This window comes from Schistosoma haematobium, chromosome 7 (genome assembly GCF_000699445.3).
Source record: "Schistosoma haematobium chromosome 7, whole genome shotgun sequence".
In the NCBI taxonomy this organism is placed as follows: Eukaryota; Metazoa; Platyhelminthes; class Trematoda; order Strigeidida; family Schistosomatidae; genus Schistosoma; species Schistosoma haematobium.
In genome coordinates, this window is record NC_067202.1 from 8,143,198 (window position 1) to 8,165,473 (window position 22,276).

Here is a 22,276-nt window from a genome sequence, read left to right on the forward strand (position 1 = left end):
ATCCAGAAGGGATGCTTCTGTATTCCTATCACGAAGAGAAAAATGATCCACACACTCAGGGAGTTGCTCTGATGCTGACCAAAGAGGCATGGAATGCACTTGTAGGATGACAATCTCACGGATCCAGAATCATCAAAGCATCATTCAAAACAAAGAAGAAGGAGATCACAATGAATGTTATCCAGTGTTATGCATTCACTGATGATAGCATTGACGATGGCAAAGATCGGTTCTATGAGAGGCGAAAATTTATCATAGCCAAGGGCCCAAGAAAGAACCTCACCATTCTGATAGGAGATCTTAACGCCAAAGTCGGGATAGACAACACCGGATATGAAGATATTGTGGGACGATACGGACCTGGAGCGATAAACGAAAATGGAGAGAGATTTTCAAACCTATACGCATTCAACAAATGGGTGAAGGCGGCACAATATTTCCGTACAGACGTATACGTTTTACTTCCGAGACATATCACCCACCCGACTGCCCGTCCATGTGCGTGATCTAAGAGATTTATGTCTCTTTTGAAGAGCGGAAGTGCGAAAATATTGCAGACTTCAAGGTGGAGCTGTATGTTACAAGATGTTAGGAACAACTCTGTGGTGATTGTGCTTAGTCATTTTCTCATAAAGAGGGGGGTTCCGTTTCTTTATCTGCATTCCCTGTGTTTTCTGAGCTGGTGTTTAAGCTTTCTGTGACTACAAGCTAGAGGCCGCTTACTGAGGAGACAATCGGGAGCGAATTTCCATGGAGGCCATAAATGCTTTGTGTCCGATGAGTTAGAATGTTCATGATATAACATCCAGACAGGTTAAGTTCTAATCTATTGTTCATTGCTCATTCCTCAATTGTTGTAAGGCCCTTTTGAAGCTCAAGTGAATCCAATTCGCCTTTTATGAACATCCAGATATTTGCATAGTTTGCATAGAGCATTTTCGTCAATCTAACCTTATCTAACAGACCATCTTAAAAGATCAGAGAAATAAGTGGATCTAAGACTGTCACTGTCAAAATCCTGATGCCAATGTACAAAAAAACCTATCCAGTAGGTTGTTCTGGAACCAACGTAAAACTGGAACAGTAAAATTCATCTTCGCAACCTTCACCAGGTGGAGAAAGTGAGGAAGGCTTTCGGAAAGTCAAGTAGTATTATGTAGACCTGTATATTTTAGTGCCAGTAGGCCGTCCAGCCGTCCCATGCTATAATGAGGTTGAACGCACAGAATCTGTCTTTCTTAAACCTATGCTGGTCTCCGTTGGGAATGTTGTTTTTGTCCACATATTCCGTCATTTGTTCGTTGATCATTTCTTCCATTACCTTCGACAGCTTTGGGATTAATATCATCGGTCTGCAACAGGCTGGATCTTTTATACCTCAAGCTTCAATATTAGTGAGAGTAGTCTGTTTCCAATCACCTGACAGTTGGTGTGACAGAGGCGAGTGGCTGAGCAGGTCACATAGCAGTGTGCCAATGGGTCCCACAGACTGTTCCACGATCATACGGAGGACGTTGTCACAGTCTGGTAAACTTCCCGGTCTCTTTAGTGCTAAAATGGGATACTTTGGCCAGGCAATCAAATGACACTAGAGTTGAGGAGTGTTCTGCCCTTGTAATCCACCAGTTTAGTTAGTTGGGGAAGTTGGTTAAGTCACTGTTTAGTTCTTTAACAGGAAAGGTCTCCCTGTTTGTAGGTCTTAGAAGTCTGTGAAGACATTAAGGGTTAGATTGTATTTTGGCTGCTAGCTTGGCCTGAAAAAAATTGATACTGTTTCAAATCTTGATGTAGTGCTTGTTCCTCAGTGTCATGTGATAGCTACGTTCAGAATCCATTAGGGGGACTTTCCATTTGTACCAGGCCGTTTTTTAGATTACAGCCGGCGTTTTGTGTTCCGCTTAACACATTATCTTCTCCTTCCAAGAGTGTATTTGCTCAAGGTACGTTGCTCGTGATAGCTTCATGAATGATATACTTCATTGCCTTCCGGTAGTCATTCACTTTTAAATAACCAATCTTGTGGCCATACGGACAGTGTAGGCTGCCCCGGAATAGCTGTACAGTCTGTCCCGGTGGATGAAAAGTAGAGACCGTTCCCGTTAATTTGAATTTCTTCGTTTCAGATCACGTCAATTATGACTATGCGGTGCTACTATTCCTTATTCGATCACGACACGGACGTCTCCTATAAGAAGCTGATCTTTTGTTAATAAGTAGTCTAATTTAGAGTTGTTTTTCCTCATCCCTATCTCATAGCGTCACCTTGTTCACTTAGTCTGATACTTTTAGGGCGTATGACAAGCTGAGAACAAAATCGCAGTGTATTATACTCTGCTTTCTGAGACTTAGGAACGGAGTGTTGAGTTCTCCAATTAGCATCATTTGGTTAAACCCTGTGTTCGTTAGGCCTAGTACCACCTGCATTCTCACATCCCTTTAAGCCTTAGTGCCTGATGGAGGACCGATATGTTCCTTCAATGAAATATAGTGTGCCATCTTTATTGAAGCAACACCATCATGATTCTGTTGTAGTGGTATTGATTCCCAACCACATGATCTTTGAAACCGAGCGTTTATTACTGTGGAGAGTTACATTCTGCATGTAACACTAAGAAAAGGCCAACAATGGTGGACGCGGCAAAAATCAGCCGAAATGGTGTGTCTCGGCCTTGACACATCAATAATTTCGGGATCAGGTCTATTATTATAGCAGCAAGGATAAATGTACTAATATAGACTTGGCCATAATCCTACACTGTCACCTAGGTTGATTTTGCACTTCGAGTTGTTACAGGCTTCAAGTTGCTGTTAATTCATACTGTCACTCCACCTCTTGTTTCGTGCAACCTGCCGAGTTGAAAAAGTGTCATGCATTGCAAGTTCTTCCCGTCATCTGTGAAGTTGGGTGACAGCCATATCTCGGCTAGGACATTGATCTTCAGGTCCAAGTGAAAAGGCAGGATTCTTATTTATCCTAGTTTACTCACTGATCCTCTAAAGTTGCTATGGAGGTACTCGTTGATTCGTCTCATCACCTCTTAACCTTCTCTAGTAGCATCTGTCCCATGGTTTCTAAGAAGACTGCTATACAAAGTGAGATGCCTAGTTCTATGGGAACAGGAAGCTGTAGACATTTTGCCAGTATAATGTGTCTCCTCAGTTGTATAGATGTACCTGTGTCCTTTACTGTGGGTTGTTGATCATGGCCATCCGACACCAAGGTGCATTTTCTTCGTTCCTCCTAATGTTTCCATACCGGCGCAGGTTGGCCCCTACAATATTTGGTGCGATCAGAGTGGTTGTACTTCGAGTTGTACCTCGCTTGAGGGGCCTCATTTAGGCCAATATCGTTGATGCGTATCTTATCCGTGAGTTTCGTTCTGACTACCACCTACTAGCTCAGGAAATCCGTTAACTACCGTGCCGTTTCGCTCTTGGGTGTTTGCTGACCATTTAGTGCTATCTCTTACGGCCCATGGTTTGTCCTGTTTAACTCGGATTTGAGAGGATCGCCTAACCCATTATCTCCTGAATGTTAGTAAAATTCCTCGAGTAATGTGTACTGAATCCAAAGTTACCTGTAATGGAGGGCGTTTATCTTTCGTTGTTTTTCGGTCCTCATACAGGCGGTATAGCTTGGTTGAAGTGGCACTTTTACACATCATTGTACAGTATTTGCACTACTTTTCTTATCAGAGGATGGCCTTGTTTCTAATAATATACTTTTCAACAATAGAACATCAAACTGAATCATAGAGCTTTGCCCAAAACCCTTGTCCCCGATTTATAGCGTTTTGAGAGCTATGATATTACTGTTTCTCTTAATAACGCCCACCAACTGTTCCTTGCTGCGTATAGATACTGAGGTATTTGAAACAGTCGGTAACTTCATTGGTGAATGAGCATTGGTTGTGGCTCCCAGTCTCATGATTGGCTGAGTCTGTGTTGGACGAGTTGGATAAACACGCGAGGATTAATACTGTTGTTTTCACTAGGATTTTGGGCTTAACTTCTGTGAGCCTGTAGAATTATGGTCTACTATGATATTAGTACTGCTCCAATAATAGACCTAATCCCAAAATTGTAGATTTGTCATAATATAACTGCCTAATCTATAAGATCTTACGTGGAAGTCACATCATCGTCTACACCAACTCACTGTATCGTAACAACTACCAATACATGATGTAGAACAAGGTTAGGCTAGAGAAAGAACAATATATTTAATATGAATAAAAGATATAAGGTAATATTCAGTAGGGACCACGCCTGCATGGCCGAGTCATGCCATTTGATTAACTCCAATTCATTCCATTCCTTGTTCCCGCCTTTTTAATCGTTAGGTATTTCTCCGCATTTAATATTGAATATCTATTTTCCGAGCAGTCTCGTGTTCAGCTTTGTGGATTGTGTGGTTATTGTCCAATGCCACTACAAGCCCTGTTGCTATATTTATAGTGGTATAGGTCCTAACCACACAATCCTTAAAGCTGAACATGAACATCAGTAGCTTTAATAATTTATATCACGGTTAAACAATAACATCTTAAAATAGTTCAAGTGGTTGTGGACCAAATAGAAGAAGCTTTCGCTTAACGGGCTTCCATGTCTAGTAGCAGTGGATCACCAATACCTCCAGGCAGGATCAAAACGTATAGCTCAGAGCAGATTCTTTGGATCAGAAATGGTACGTTTGTTGAGTAAGAACACAGCAAAAGTTTGAGAAATGCCAATCACCTTAGGACTAAACTTCCCGTTCGAAAAGCGCGCGATAGTTTGATCCAAAATGCTGTCTAATTGGAGGTTTAGCAACACAATCATGAATGTAAATCATCGGTACAAGCAGCTGGGCAGATCTCCTGTAAGCTGAATACACTGTCGAATTTACCCCAACGGAGATCCATACCCTTATCATAGACATAGGTTGGGAGCTGTACTTCTCTTGGTTACAACTTATGTTCTCCTTGATAATGACATGAGCGTCACTCAATGTTTATCATCTTGTAAAGATTTATTTGGCCGGAAGAATTGTGCAGCTTCACCAATATTCGTGTCACATTGACTTTGTCGATTTCAACAATTTTGAAAAATATCGTTTTCTAACTTATGCTAAACTTCATACATTTAGCCAAAGTGGATACACCATCAGCCGTTAAATATGCATATAAATAACTGGTTTACTGCACATCAAAACATTTGTTCAAGAGCATGTCTCTCACAAATACACTCATTTTCGATGAATCTCTGTTAGCTATCTGTCTAAAATACACATAATTATCAGTTTTCACGTAAAAGAATTTTTGATAATCATTCATATGTATTGGTAGTATTACTACGTTCTATCACGGTTAACCAATAACGAGGTCGAGAAATTTTCCACGCAATTTAATAAACCGTATACAAGTTAATAAACTAACTTGGATACTAGTTGGAATTCTTCCTCCGCGATTATACTTTTGGTCGTTCAGTTAGCCTAATATTGCTAATGCAACCGGAAATCAGCTCATGCGGACAGCACACCGACATGAACGTTAATTGACTTTATAATTTAAACCAAAATTAATACCAATATCAACATTTCTACAGTACTGATTGTTTTTTTATTTCTTAGTATAAATTACTTATACTACCTTCAACTTGAGCTGTTAACCATGGGTTATCACTATGCATTCTAATGTGGCTTGTTATAATCCCACTTTGCTTGACGTATAAATAGCGTTCACGTGGATTATCACTTAAGCGTGTTAAACATGCAATCAAACATGTCTAAATTGCTATATGTGTTTCCCGATCAGTTTCTGCCGCCTTATTTTCCTGATTTGTCTTTCAGCTTATCGATCCTGGAGGATTCTTATTATTCATTTAGTAACTTCTGGCGCTCAAAAACCCCACTCAATTTGGTATCGAACCATAGTCGCATTGATTCTGGTGGTATTTGTTCTAACCACACAATCCTTAAAGCTAAACATGAGATAACTGGGAAAACTAATATACAACATTTATTAACGATGGAGAACGCGTGGACAGATCATTCAGTCGGATGGCATAGCTCAGCCTCAGTCATTCTGTATAACTTTTCTTTACTCACATCAAATATATTATTCTTCCTTGATCTTAAATTTGTTCTTCAAAAGCTCTAGACGTTATACTGTTGACGACGAGTGAGGGTAGACAATGATGGGGCTATCACACAAGATTTCATAGATTTAGTAGTCACATCATGATAAATCTACAATTTAAGGTTTAGGTCTGTCATCATAGCAGTAATAATGATGAATCTAGGCCATAATCTCACATAATTTCTCTACAATATGAGCAAACGTACCAAAACGACTGACATGGTGACTTAACATGAACACGTAGTACTGCCTAGGTAATACAGTATCGCAGTGACATTCGACCCAGTCAATGTGGAAATCGCATTCAAATTCTGAGTAGTCGAATCAATATACTCTTCTCGCCAAGTTCGTGAATCCTGTAACAAGGATAGTATTGATCGTGGTTTACAAGATCCTGATATTTTCTGCGTGGACTTAAGAACAGAAAACTTGGGCCATTGTGAGCATATTTTCGTAATCCTATTTTGTGGTCATCGGATTACTGAGCATTTTATCATAACTATCTTTAGTGGTAAATGAAGATAGTTGTACTTAAAGCATTCTAAGTTCTGAAAAGAGCAAGAACAAAAATTCTAGCAGAATAACATGAATTCATTTTATTTCGCAGGTTCTCGTCAGCTGCTTACAACCATTTCAAGTTCACTGGACACGCGATAAACACCAAATTATTAGTCCTTAGATTATAAGTGGAGATCTGTTATCTCTGACCAACAAATTACAAAATCCTAGAACCGGAAATTCGCGGCAACTCATAATCAAAGTGGAGACTTAAGTAAGTTCAAACATAGCATTGAAGTCTGCTAGCATCAACTTTTCTACTGAGATAACAAATCTTATGCTACCAGTGTCAATAATGAAATCATGAAGAGACGCTAGATATATATATCATCGTTTTCGAATGTGATGTGAGTTACCTGAAGTTGCTGATAAGAACATTATGCATTCACTAGAGTCAAGTGTCTCTCTCAATCTAAAATACCAACATATATTACCACTGGTGGTGAAATGATTAGAAGTCTGACAAAACGACCTGCGCTTTCCAATTTCACCACACTTGAAGCATTTGACATGGCGATACACACATAAATTTCGAGAACAGAATTTACCACATGATAAAAAATTACCACAACTGTGCTTACCTTTAAATGCTGCCTTTAACATCTTTTTAGAATTGTTCCTTACATTTATGAGAGATTGAGAATCATTTTCAAATAAACATACTTTCGATTGATTATGAGAACAGAATTCCTAATGACAGCTGAGTTAATTATAACAAATTTTAACTGGCGGAAAATCAACCTAATTCACTGGACTAAGATACTGACATGACTTCCTAGGCTTTTGGATCAACTCTTTTTTTAAATTCTCAACGTTTACACCCGAAATCAAACATTTAAGAAGTTGAATTTGCAACTAACCTTTAATATCGCAAAACAAATGTATTATATCGAAGTGAAAATAAAGGGAAATCAAACTTTTGGAACGGTCCTGTCTGAAGTCACCTTTTATGCTTTTTGTATAACTAATGAATGCCTAAACTATCATATTCTTTTATTCCCTTACTCATATGCTTTAGTTCGGAACAAAAATAATTGTTGTATGTTCCATCTTTCCCAGGTTATTTTTCATTTACTACGGACCTATTGTAGTGTTGCGTCGAGACGCGGTTGACTGTGATCACCATTACAGGAAGGTTGCGTACCAGTTAACCGATAAGATCCTCAGTAAGCCAAATATCAGAAGGCAGTTGATGGCTGTAGTCAAGATGTATTCGTTGGCGATCTCGTGGTATCGAAACAATACCGAGATCGTGCCAGGTTTCAAGTGTGGTTACTGAGCGTAACCGAATTCGCGCAAGGTCACAAGCAACGGAAGAATGTATTTGTTATGATACAGTTAAACAAACAAGTACAGTAAAGCAATCCCTGGTACAATTGGTTATAATAATAGGTGTTTTCATTACACCAATTGCGTTCTCTTGATAAAAGTAGGTCACTATACCATCACTAACCTCTAACTTAAAGCGCAGTTATACCCGTCTTGTAATTTCTTAATTATGTTCATGTGTGGTCAGAATTTTGCTCCGCATTATTGCATGGGTGATTTATAAATTTAAGCTATGTAATTAGAAGTTATTTACTCGCCTATTAGTTTTCTATTCTGGCTGTCAAACCAAGAGGTGTGGAAAACTGAATTTTTGACCAATAGTTACTCTCGGTTGTAACCACACATTTACCGTATCATTAGTTAACCGAAGGTCAATGGTGCTAGATATGTGATGTATGCTAATCATGTCTACAGACATAAATAATATGCAACACCAATCGGAAGTGCAAAACCTGGCAGCAGAATGTTAAGAAGATCGAGTTGAAGAAAACAGAAAGGGAAATAGAAAGTATTTGTGAATTGGGAGAAACATACATAATGTGAAAGACAGTTGATAGATTTGCTAGTCAAGTATTTAATGTATGGATCTCATAATTTGTGAAGATATCCTGTAATTTTGTATTGAACAGTAAATTGGATGTTCCTATATGAGTTTCGATTCATTACAGTTTACGCCAGCGAATCAATACTCGACGAGATCAATACAATCACTCTCCTGTCTTTTGGTCCGATCTCATGAGCCCTAAGTAACTAAATAAAGTCCTCATACTCCCTCTCAGACAACTAAATCACAATAATAACAGCAATACCGAATAACAGTATATAAATCGAAAAACGCATAATGATAAAACTCGAAACTAAGTTGTATATATAGAAATGTAAAATAACAGTGATCGTCATATAATGAATGTCACTTGAGAGTTCCTTTTGGATAGGAGCTTTGAATAGGGTCCATGCTATTATTAAATATTCTCCCTTATGTTTAGCATCGATGGCGTGAAAAGAAATATAAGTGCAGTAGCATTATTGGGAGTTAATCCAGGCCAATAGTCTCACATGCTGAAGAGTGAGCTAAAATAATTATAAAGTTATTACACTCAAAAGTTAATAAATTAATATAATAAATATAATATATACACACAAGAAAAATAAACAGGACGTTACTAAAATTGTCAGGAATCGGCATGTTCAAGTTTCTTTTGGTCTAGTAATCCACAATTATAAGTAGTTAATAATTCCAGTCATAATTGTTATAGTTTGAGATGTATGTCCAGATAAAGCATATAATGAGAATATCACTGTGATCCATAAACAAAGATAGCAACATTAGAGTTCTGTCATCATAACAGAAGGTAATTAAGAACAAGAGGTATATGTGTGTAACAGTGTATTTATGAGAAATAATCGGTGTGTCATGCTATGGGGGATTCAAAAAGAAAACGGTAAATCCAAGGTCATGCGTTTTTAAATAACTATTTTACAGTCACCCATAATAAATGTACCAATTATTAGAATTAATAATAGAAATTCAAATAGTTAAAAACTAAGTCTGTCCTAACTGTCTTCACAAATGTGAATTAATCATCTCATTCTCTAATAATAAACCGAAACAAGCATAAGATTCTATTTTATAATTAGCGAAGAGAGGAAAAGAGGATTGGTGATAGGCTCGTTATCTAACAAAGAAGTTAGAAATTATATGCTTAGCAAATAGACATATCAAAGTTTCATCTGAATATAATTCATCAACATTTTGTTTTAAAGAGAGCAAAAATAAAAAGTGGGCAGGATAACATGAATTCATTTTATTTCGTTAGGTTTTCGTAACAGCAACTTATGACATTGAAATTGGTCAGATATAGATATGCACATATCACTATGATGGTGAGACAGTTCAAATAGATGTATTGATCAGAAGGGGGTTTTGTGGAGATCTTAGTAATTTCAACTGTTGAGATCATGAGTCACTTCAAGCTAGACCACCATGGAAAACCTGGAAGTACTGGACGGCCGTTTCCTCCTATTGTGGGACTCCTCAGCAGTTGTGAGATAGTAATTCACTGATGACAATAGTGGATGTGTCGCTCAATTTCGTGGATTAGTTTAAGTTAGACATTGGCACCGTTGGATGCAGGCCGGCTCAATGGTCTAGTGGTTAAGTGCTCGCGCGCGAGACCAGTAGGTCCTGGGTTTGAAGCCCGCGAGGCGGGATCGTGGATGTACACTGCTGAGAAGTCCCACAATAGGAGGAAACGGCTGTCCAGCGCTTCCAGGTTTTCCATTGTTGTCTAGCTTCAAGTGACTCATGATCTCAACAATTGAAATTAAATGTAATGAAATTGAAGAAATGTAAACAAAAGTGTTGTAAGTAGAAATGATATGCGTGAAAAGATCTTGAATTATCTAACATAACAAGAGATCATAGAACAAAAGAAAATAATAATTGATTATGCAATGAAGTAGCTAATCATAAGTCGACGGTGATTAAGAATAAAATGAGTTGATATTAGTCAGTTTAGACATAAAATTATAAATTCGAAAGCAATACAACTGATTCAATCAAAATAGGTGAAAGAGTTGGACAAATGACGTAGTAAATTGAGGGTAATTTCACATGACAAGAAGGAATTACCACTATTTCTTTGTGTATACATAATTCCCATTTGAGAAATGCGGTATCTGTAGCTTTGGAAAATTTAGGAAGAATTAAGTTTGATTGTCGATTGATAGTCTTAAAAGATTCCAGTGAATCAACCTAGTGTTCTTTATCAGAGATGTTTAGAAATAACACTACTGAAAGCACTTATTCCCTTTGACCTAGGACTATTGACATGCTCTTGGAACCAAACATATGACCTTTCTGTTCTACCTACCTAGATACGTGGGGAGATACGTTCAGAATTAGATATGCATAGATACCAATTAATCTTAGATTGTTGTAGAGAGAATGTTGCTTCGTGTAAACTAATCAACTTGACTGCACGATATGTTCTGGTCAGCATGATCATTAATCTTCTGTTTATTGTTGCTGCAACATCATCAACTTTGGATTTAAGCTAAATAAAAATAAGTATTTGTCTACTATGGTTTTTTCAGGCGTTCTATTTTTACTTCTCCCAATAAATTTCTATAGATACCCGTTGTTTCTAAGATAATTTTTAACGTTTGTAGTGACTCACATTTATCACGAGAACACGACTGGTTTAATAAAAACAATTATTATTATAACCAACTGTACCAGTGTTTGTTTTAATGTGCTTTTGTTTGACTGTGCTAATGACAGCTATTTTGTGCTTCCATTCTTATACTGACACTTCGATTGTAACTTCGCGCGAATTCGGTTACCTTCTGTAACCAAGGTTGTATCCTGGCACGATCTCGGTATCCTTTCGATGCCACGAGATCGCCAGCAAATATAACTCGACTTGGTCCATTAATTGCCTTCTGATATTTGGCTTCTCGGGGATTTTATGGAGTCATTTGGAACGAGCTTCTTACGCCTTCTGATCTATTTGGCACGTGTTTCTTGGTAGCGGTGTTCATAGTTAATCTCAACTCGACGCCATGCTACACGTTCATTAATTCTACTTCCAGTGGTTCGTTAGTAGATATCCTTCCTATTATGTACATTAGCGTCTTGATCAGTAACATTGCATAAGTAATTGATCAAAATCTTTGAAAATCAGATAAATTCCATTTCATGTATTTCTTTTTGATAAGGTAAATGTTAGTTTTTACCATCCTCCTTCCGTTTTATAGTGATGTCTAGGTGTAACTTGTTATTCTTTTAATGTTTCATAGTAAACTGGATACTTTGATGGGCGTATTTGAAAAGGTTCAGAAGATATTTTGCTTATTGTTAACCATTACATGCAACAAAAGCACAGTCAACATACCCCGCATAATACAGCATTTTACCAATAGCTTCTTTAAATTTAATCTTTTCAAGATAAACCTTGAATATATATATCATTACTTACAACTTTTTTATTCCTTCAATCTCATTACATTCTGTTTGAATCGCCAACCCATCATAATTGATATGGTGACCCAATCAGAGGTAACTAAATGAGGTCACTTGTAGGCAATCTGAAATGACCTGAAGGACAAATGAATATAATTGGCAAAAAAATGGATTCGTTTTCTAAAGGGTAGATATGAATGTATATAAATGAGTATTTGTGCAAATTATTCGATAAACAAATATATCTTCTCGTTCGATATTATGTTCTCGCTCAAGTAGTCAAGTGGGAGGTTAGCGTGTAGCATCCCAATGCCCAATTTTGGGGAAAATGACACCAAAACCCCAAAATTTCCCTTGATTTTTGGTGAAGGTCATTTGGCTTTGGGGATTTCACCAAATTTCCCAAAACTTGGGAGATTGGGACATTGTGTATCAATATTAGATCTCGGATACCGCCCATTATAACAATAATGATATGTACATATATACATCTAAGCAATTCCGATGTAATCAATATATTTTTTTATTATTTTAAAATACTATCGGTTACAAGCTGCTGATACGAAACCCTAACGAAATGAATCTATGTTATTCTGCTGAATTCTTTGTTCGTGCTTTCTTAAAGATAATAAAGTTTATGTAGTAAAATTTTCATAGTTAAATTATATGAAATATTAGTCACTCTACGTTCATATTATTTTTGAAAAGGAATTATATATTGTGTAAAAATGACTCGTATATGGTAACAATTCTGTGAATTCACTGAATATACGTCTCTGCCTCTAATGTGTTAAAAAGTACAGATCTACTGATTGATATACGCAAAATCATATCCAGATTAGCGGCTGTTTTTTTTGCGATAACAAAGTTAAAAATCTAGCAAAATGACGTATATAAAATCAGTTGTCATTTATCTAAATTTTAAGCTTCTTGCTCTTTCACACACTTTTTTTCGTATCCCCTTGTATTCTGTCCGATGTTCATCTTGTAACTTTCCTCTTTTGATTGAATTTCGCTTTATATTGGTTTATAGAAATCTCAGTAATTTGAATCAATAAACATTGTACATATTCTGTTATTATATGATTGTAACTAGTGAAGTGATTAGCTAATTAAGATGAGTGAAGGGTTCTTAACACTGTTACCTACCGTTAAGTGAAATACTTAATATTAGAAATGTTATTTGTATTAATTTTTCCCTATCAGTCAGTCAGTCAGCTACAACGTAGGACCAGGCACATATGTGCATCGGTCCAGGTTGCCATACCGCATCAGCACAAGATGAACACCGGATTCATAGCAGTGGTTAGGTCAAAGGTGGTAATATATAAGAGAAAGATTGCATATAGTACAAGAAGAAAGAATTGGTTCGTAGAAAGAAAGATATGAAGTGATTTTAATCTCTTAGTTTAAGGGAAGACAGGGAGTGTATACACCGACGCCATTGTGATCGATTCTGAGCCATGTCACCAAGAGTCTCCGACCATTGGTTACGAAAGTCACGCGGACCCCAACCAAGTAGTCTGCATCTACCAACATGGCTCAGACTAGAGGTTAGTGTCTTCAAGCACTGATGCCACGTTTTGGTTTGACCGCCCCTAACTTTCTTCCAACCATCCCGAACACCGGTTAGCATTGCACGTCGTGGTAATCGGTGTTCAGGCACACTCAACACGTGGCCCAACCATCTCAGTCGATGAAGATTCATAACCTCATCAACTGATTTACCATCATTCCCTAATACCCTGCGTCTAACCTCACTATTACTTACCCGGTGATCCCAGCAATATTTCTAAGGCATCCATGGTCAAATACAAGTAGCTTACGAGTGTCTTCTACTCTTAGTGGCCATGTTTCGCTGCCGTAAAGTAAAACAGAACGGACTGCCGCGCAGTATACCCGTCCTTTTATTGATAGACGGATATCTCGCCTTCGCCATAGCTGACGTAAGTTGACAAAAGCCAAGCGAGCTTTTCGAATCCGTGCTGAGATTTCGTCAGATACCAACCCATTAGGGCTGATCAGACTTCCAAGATAAGTGAAGTTGTCAACGCGTTCGACTACTTCACTCCCTATCCTTAGTTCAGGTGTTGACGCAGGCCAGTCCTGAAGCAACAACTTGCATTTAGAGGGAGAGAAGCGCATTCCAAACATTCTGGTACTGTTGCTTAGTGCTACCAAAAGACTGCATTTTGTCAGCGTCTTCCCTATCAAGTTGTAAAGTAGTCGATACTGCAGTTTAATGAAAGAAATTTAGTATTCTTTAAAATAAATTTTCTTCGATTAAGAATAGATCACGGTGACTTTTAGCTGCGATACCTGGATTAAATAATTCTTCAGTGATCTAGTCAAAATTTATTGAAACAGAAGAATGAACTTAGGTTATTAAGGTATCTTAACTAAATCTGACTCACAGAATTGCTTAATCTCAAATTACTTGGTGACTAAGACTCAGAATATGAAAAGTTCACGAACAATGTGTTTCAAATGCATCAGAGGATAAAATCAGTGATGTAGAGTGCAAACTGGGCAGGAAGTAACTCATTGTTTAACAGACAGACAAGAGTTCGAAGAAATACTCCTCAACAGTGCTCATCCATGGCCCTGCACGCGGGACTCGAATCCTGGACCTTTGAATCTCGCGTACATACGCTTAACCTCTAGACTATTGATCCGACATCCAACGGTGTTAATATCTAACTTCAAATAATTCACGAAATTGAGCGACACATCCACCATTGTCTTCCGTGAGTTACTACCTCACAACAGTGATTCACTTGTCAATGAATTAATGGACCGATACCTAGTTTTGATTTGGCCGCACCCAAGTTTCTTCTACTTAATTCCCACACTAGTTATCACCCGTCGAGGTAAGTCGTGATTGCGCATACGTATGACACTTTCCAACCACCTCAGTTGATGAAGATTTACTACTTCATCAATCGGTTTGCCATTCTTACCTAATACTTTGTTCTTATCCCAGTAATTGCTTACCTAGTGATCCAGAAATACACGGGCAATGCTTCGAAGATACTTATGATCAAATACCGGTAGCCTACCAATGTCCTCTACTCTTAATAGACACGTTTCACATCCATAAAGTAGGACTACTGAGTAGTAAACTCGTCCTTTAGTTTACAGACAGATATTTCTCCTACGCCACAAGTGACTTAATTTGACAAAAGCCAGTCAAGCATCCTGAATCTGTACCAAGATATCGTCAGACACTAAACCATCATGAATGGTGAGACTTCCAAGATATGTGCAGCAGTCAGTGAGTCCAGACAATTCACTCATCATCGATTCAGGAGCCAACGCAATCCAATCCTGAAGCGACATTTCACACTTCGAAGAATCACATTGAAAACATACATGAATTGTGGTGGTCAGAAGACTGTATTTTGTCAGCGTATTTACCAAGCAAATCCATATCTCCTGCGTATTTTCGGTTAACAAATGAATCTTCTGATAAGTCAACCCCTGAAAAATCAGTCCATATACCCATTTTTATGTGCCCAGTTATACGTACATAAGTGTGAAACGAACGAGTTCTAGAACCGTAAATATTTACCACTGGTTTCCAGAATATTCAGCTGTTCCATAAAGGCAAATGTTTTAAGACAGTAGAGTTAGTCGACCAATATAATCTGAACAAATTTTATCAAATAAAGCTTGTAAATGGATCTGAAATAAGCAGGTTATCTAGAGTGCACGACATCACTTCTGAAAAATGATATTTTCATTCATGTTTATTTTGAAACACTGGCAAGTATTTATTTATCTATGGCGCAGTTTTACTCTAAAAATCACCTTAGCGAAACAATATAAGAATCAGATTATGTTCGATGGTCAGAGTAGATAAGCAGTGTAGAAATCAATTAGAGATCTTACCAATGAGCTCATTATGCCATTCCCGTCCACCATTTTTAGGATTGAGATGCAAACACCCTAATATGTAAATAAGTTGTTAGAAATCTTATGTTGTCTATGCTTGAGCAGTGGTCGAATTCTATTAACTACTATTTATTGTATTCGATAGAGCGAATAGTCAAACATATAGGTAGCGTAATTTTTCAGCAAAGTACATTAAATATAAGACCAAACAACTGGTACATTTTTCGCTTACTTAAACTCGACACAAATTTGAAGCTTCAGCTCGTCTGTCTCTATATCGGAAACTCCGGTCTAAGACAAATATAAACCCGTGCCTTCTTGCATTACTTTCAAGCGTCAAGTCATGACTAAATTTTTACTATGTATGATATTAGTCAGTAGTTTATGGTCATAATTAGCACTAAACGGTAGAAGCAAATAAAAGTCGTATTGTATATACTTGAGACTTCTAACTGGATAATCACACTCAATATATTTTATACCTGTGATTATCCCACTGTAATTTTGTAGAACTATCGTAGCGAATGAAAAGAGAACTGTATTATTTTTTCGACATATCAGACACAAAGATATGATGAATACTGAAACAGGTAATTGCAGTCATTATAATGACTAAGAAGAATCTGACAGTTCAACTAAATACTGTTGCTACTGAAAATTCCACAGGAATATTAGTCTATCAAAGTATATCCCACCACGAAGAGATGCGAATTAGATAACAAGTTAATTCGAACAAAACCAACGATTAACTGATAAAACAATAAGTGATATTTGAAATAATACTTATGCAACATATAAATATTTATGCATAAGAACTTGTAGAAATCAAAAATCAGAAACACAATAGGATGTATACACACCAGAATAATGTTTGGTGATGTACAATCGTAACAAAGAAAAACTGTAATAATATTCTAATAAATAATGAAAGTGACATGAAAACCAACTTGCAAATACACATGCTTATTTGTTCAAACAACATATTCATCACTCACACAATAATGTTTTTATAATTTCCCACAAAGAGCAAAAACATGTGGACACAGTTTGAAAGGATGAGTAAATTACGAAAAATGAAATGAGTGTATCGCGAAAAAATGAGCAAATGTATTAGTTCTGGTAATACTTATACGTTGATATTACTGGAAATTTAAAACACAAATGATTGTCGTAGTGAATTAAAACAGTGTCCATTTCTAATAGGTTCAGTAAGGTAAAAGTAAACATTAAATATGTACTACTAAAATCATATTTATACATTATTATGTCAAATGCAACAATTTTCAATGTAATTCATGTTAATGCTGTAGCTGGCATAGTATTTGTATTTGGTGGATTAGGAAATGTTAAATTTAAAGAAGTTGGACAAAATTCACCACCATTTATTTTAGACATACCAATATTTGAATTCGTTAAAAAGTGTTCAACAGATACAGCGGCAGCTGCTGCCGCCGCTGCAGGATGTATAACTGCTTGTGTATGTGGATCGAGAAAAGCACAACCCTCACACTTTGTTTTTTCACAATCTCCTACATTACCAACAAGACTAAATGTATTGTTGTTATTACTACTGGTAATAGGTGTACACCGCTGACTACGTTTTTTATGTGCGCTATAACTACTGTTATCGGAAAATGATCTGCCGCAAAATTCACAACGATACGGTCTTTCACCGGTATGTATTCGTCTATGTTTTACCAGACTACTTGATACGGAAAAACTTTTGCCACAATCACAACAATGATATGGACGTTCTCCAGTGTGTATTCGTTTATGCGCAGATAAACTACTTGAATCGGCAAACGCTCGACCACATTGCATACAAGCAAATGGTTTTTCACCTGTATGAGTACGACGATGTTTAACTAGATCACTGGCACGATGAAACGATTTTGAACAATCTGTACAATGATGTCGTTTTACACGTTCATTAGAATTAGTTGAATGACGTACAGTTACACATCGATTTGATTGGACATTATTGTTGGAAGTAGTAGTAGTAGCAGTAATGGTATTATTTCCACTATTAGTAGGTATTATACTAGGATTAATATTTCCATTATTACTGGTAACAATTTGCTGTATATGCATAATTTCATCCTTAGAGTTACCCAAATTACTCCTGAATGAAAGTTGTCCACAATTCAGAATTGAGTGAATCTTTTTTTCAGCCTGGTGAGATAAAGTTGCACGAGCACAAAGTGCGAGATGGTTAAAATCATCAGCTAAAGGTACGCGACTAAACATTTATGTGTTTTAGAGTGGGAGACTTCTAAATGGTGAAAATATTGACAATAAAACTGATGTGGAACGAGGTAGTCAATCAAATAAAGGTAGTATACACGAGCATTTGTTTAAAAAAAATCTACAAAAAAAAACAAGAAAAGTAGTCAGTAACATACACATGGGTTTAAAACGTTATTCATTAAACAACTAAGTAGTAGCTTGAACTTAGAATTTAAATCCAGTCTCACTGAAAAAAATAAAACTCCTAAACGGCTTAGGAAACCGTTGGATTAATGTGAAATATGAGTTTGAATACTTATTAGCATCATCCGTTTGCAAACAACAGTTACAAATAAAGACGAATGGCAGGTAATAGAAGAAATCACTGCACTAAAACTACAGTGACACAAATGTATGTTGACTTGTATGGTGTTTTGATTATCTTAATTTTGAAATGTTTACAATGACTCAATGAGCCCCATGTTATCATCCACAAAGCATCAATATGAAAGTAACAATATCGAAACACTCTTCTCACTCACTAAAATCAAGTACTCCTCAAACCTTATCGATTGTAATGATTCACAACTACTAGATTCCATGTAATTGAATCCCTAAAAACTTCGCGAAAAATTCCCTAGCCATGTTGTTTGTAAAGTAAAAATATTTTAGGTGCATTAGTGGAAGGAATTAGGCGTGTACGAAATAAGATTTACTCAGAGAACAAATGAAGCAAAAAATACCGGAGGATGTTTCTAAAGATAATTAACCATTTATTCATAAACTATCTGTAATGACAACCATGAAAAAAATAACGAATAGGTTTCACAGATGTTCCACAGAATCCCACGCTACACATTATTTTTTGTACTAGCAATGGGCGGAAAAAGTGGGGGCGGTCAAGTTACGGCAAGGGGCAGTGGAATAAAAGATAACTGTATTGGTTCACCAAGACCCCATAGATGGGGTTCTAATGCTCATTCAACTTAGTGGGTTTAACCGTTATAAGGAATGTTCCAGAGTATGAGCTAGTGGTGATCCTGGTTTGCTAGTCAGTCATAATCAACAGAGTCGTAGATAAATGTGCGTCAACACAGGTTTTCGTATCACATTAGCACAAGATAAAATTGGTAAGACGATTATGAAGTAGGATTTTCTACCATTCTTTTTAAAGGCAAGAGTTGCATTTGAAAATAAAAGGTCCACCTTGAAATTAAAAATGAGATTTAAATTTATGAAAATCACCGACTGAAACAATAACCTTACCGCCCCTCCCCAATAGTCCAGTACAATCAACTTCAAAGTCTACTTCGACAGTCTTTAACTAAACTGTATCTTTAGACAACACTACTTTTGTTCATTTATGTAGCTATCATACGGTTTTTCCTGATATAGACTTCTCAGTGTTGTCATTTTATTCACCCTGGTGCATATTTTGTACTCTATTAAACCGAATTCCTTTTGTTAGAAACTTAAAGTTATAAATTCTATCCAACCTGGTTTTTAGAAAAACTTTAGCTGGAACACTGGTCCTGAATACGAACCTAGGATGAACGCTGGATTGGATCTTCTGAGCCTACAATTCAATATTTGTAGCGCTGCGGCGAACCGCATTAATTGGAAAAATTTTGATTTATTTTCCCGTGACAACCAACAAGTTATTATGTACTTATTAAAACACAAACGTCGGTACAAGGAGGCACCAAATAGATACGCGCCACATAAACCATTAGATTTATATGAGCTCTAGGATAATGCCTGGGTGCACAGACCGAAGCAGGTGGTTTTCTTGGGGGGCTACACCACGAGCCTTTGAACTAAAGGCCTATTCCACAAGGCACTTTAGCAACGTAAGGAGATGCAGTCTCATGATATCAGGTGACCAACAATGGGTTCATACGCCTCTTTTTCTCTCAGGATCTTGTAGTCCATGTGCACCATTGGCTTGGAATCAGGGTTTTTCAACTCTCCTAGGTGGATCCTCCGTATCCACGACAAACGCTTGTTGAACTTTAAGAACTTAGGATTGTATGGCAAACTCTACCCCCAAATAAACAGTTAAAAAAGATTTTTACGGTGTATTTGACTTATCTGCCAGTAGTTATAAGAAGTATGCTGATTCAAAATAATTGACTGTCATATCCTAAAATTGATGACAGTGGGATAGCAATGAGACCAAAGTACCTAGGTGTGGACAGTAATTGCCTGACAACCCAAGAATCTGCAGGTAGAGACTAATCGAAAAGAGGGGAAAAACAAAATCCGGTGGACATATTCTTACTCGAGTTGAACGATACTCGATTTGGCAAATGCAACTTGCGACCTCTTGAGACAATTTAACTAAAAAAACGGCCGGGCGTCACAGTCAGGCTCACCTCGAATTTATTGGGTTGTTCTGACCAATACAAAAGTTACTTCATTATTGACAAACGTTTTAAAATCCCATTTTCTAACGAATAATCACTATTGAGAAATAATTGAGGGAGTTGTCAGAAAGTAATTATGGCTAGAGACCGCAAACAGTGCATAAAAAGGCACATGAAGTTGTCTTATAGAAAAGAAATTTCCTACTGATTCATCAACCCAAGTTCATTTCGTTATGCAAATTTCAGTGCTCAATATTACCGAGATTTCCAGCGAATAATGAAAACAAGAAACCGTTAATATTTGTCAACCAATAAAAAACGCAAGCCCTTGAAAATAGAGTTAACAGTTTAGTATTAGTGAAACACAGAAATAACTACGATATCAAACAGACAGTTACCTACAAGGTTACGCCAAATGCAAATCCCGAGCCTATAGACTTTAAGTATTGATGGCGAACTTCAATTTTCAATCTATCTACAGCAAGTAACTGTAAAACAAATCAAGGAAATATAAAAATTGCACCAGGAAATAGGGTAATTCGTAACATAGAGTATCAGATTTACGACCAGAGCATCAAGTTGCTATAAATTTTAAGCAAAATGATTAAAAACACCGCATAAAATGGAGTGAAAAGAAGTTTATGGATGATAAATAGTCGTGTATACAATCGCATATCAGGGACTCCATGATTTTTGAAGGCATAGAGAGAAGTGCTACTGGTCGGTGGCTCGAAGGTTCGTTGCGTCGACCTCCATTGAAAATTGGTGTGATGTTGTACAGCTTCCAAATTGCCGGTAATGTGTCTCAGTTCTGCGAATGTGAGAACAGCACGATAAGCGGTGTTGCCAAGATTAGGGCTGCTCCTACCAGTATATCAGAATGGACCGTATTCAGGCCAGGAGCAGCGTCATTTTTTAGGCCCTGCGGTAACCGGTACACCAAATCAGTGATCAGGTTCACCTTTGAAAGTCCTCCTGAGTTGCAGATGAACCTTTCATCAATATAGTCAGTGTGGGTCAGTTGAAATGCCCGGGAGCACTGTTCAGCCAGAATGTTAGCGGCTTCACCGTCGCTGTCGGTTGAACCATTAGGATCTAGCACATGGGAAACTCCAATTTTGGCTTGTCGAAGAGAGGCTGCACAACAAAATAAGGTTTTCGGATTGGAAACAAATTTATCGATAAGCTTTATCTGGTACTAAAACCTGTCTTCTATTATCGCCTTCGTACATATTTTTCTCATTTGTTCGTATTGCATGTATGCGCCGTTGTTACCAGTTCGTTTGTATAAGGCCCAGCTGTACCTTTTGCGGCCTAGCAAACGACGAGTGCTATTCTTGATGACTATAGGTTGTTTGTAGGTTTTGGGGACCGTTGGTGAAACAGACTGATTTGAAGCGCATAAGACCGTGTGTGGTAATAAATCCCAATGGGCATCCAGTTGGCAACCGGCGCCTGTTAGCACAAACTACTAAGTTGAAGCCGCCATATTGGACGATGGGAAGGTTATTTTTATCAGCCAAGGTCTAGAATCCCCATCCTTCTTGGCTAGTCTCACCACTTGTCGATTCAAAGTGTTTTTGAGCTCCAAAGACTGCTTGATGAATTTCCATTCCCGAATATCAGATTTTGTGTGTTTAGGGTTCGTCTTTTCTGGTACATCTTCTACAGAAAAACTTTCTGTGAGATACCTTAGTAATGTTCCAGATGAGGTTGCACTCAGTAGACGGTATAGCAAGCAGGATTCTTACATTGCCATCTGGTTTCATCCTCTAAGTCGGTGGCGTTAATGAGCGTTGCACGAAGTAGTCTTAGGTGAT

At 37.4% G+C, this 22,276-nt stretch overlaps 1 protein-coding gene across 1 annotated transcript; it reads right to left on the bottom strand.

Moving 5' to 3' along the window:
- Positions 1–14,141: 14,141 nt before the first annotated feature.
- Positions 14,142–21,086, bottom strand: MS3_00009537 (uncharacterized protein). Its single transcript, XM_012937319.3, has 2 exons — positions 20,859–21,086; positions 14,142–18,229 (listed from the first exon to the last, which is right to left on the bottom strand). Exon 2 carries the CDS (start codon positions 18,109–18,111, stop codon positions 17,158–17,160), a length of 954 nt encoding a protein of 317 aa, XP_012792773.1. The 5' UTR covers positions 18,112–18,229; positions 20,859–21,086; the 3' UTR covers positions 14,142–17,157.
- Positions 21,087–22,276: the final 1,190 nt, after the last annotated feature.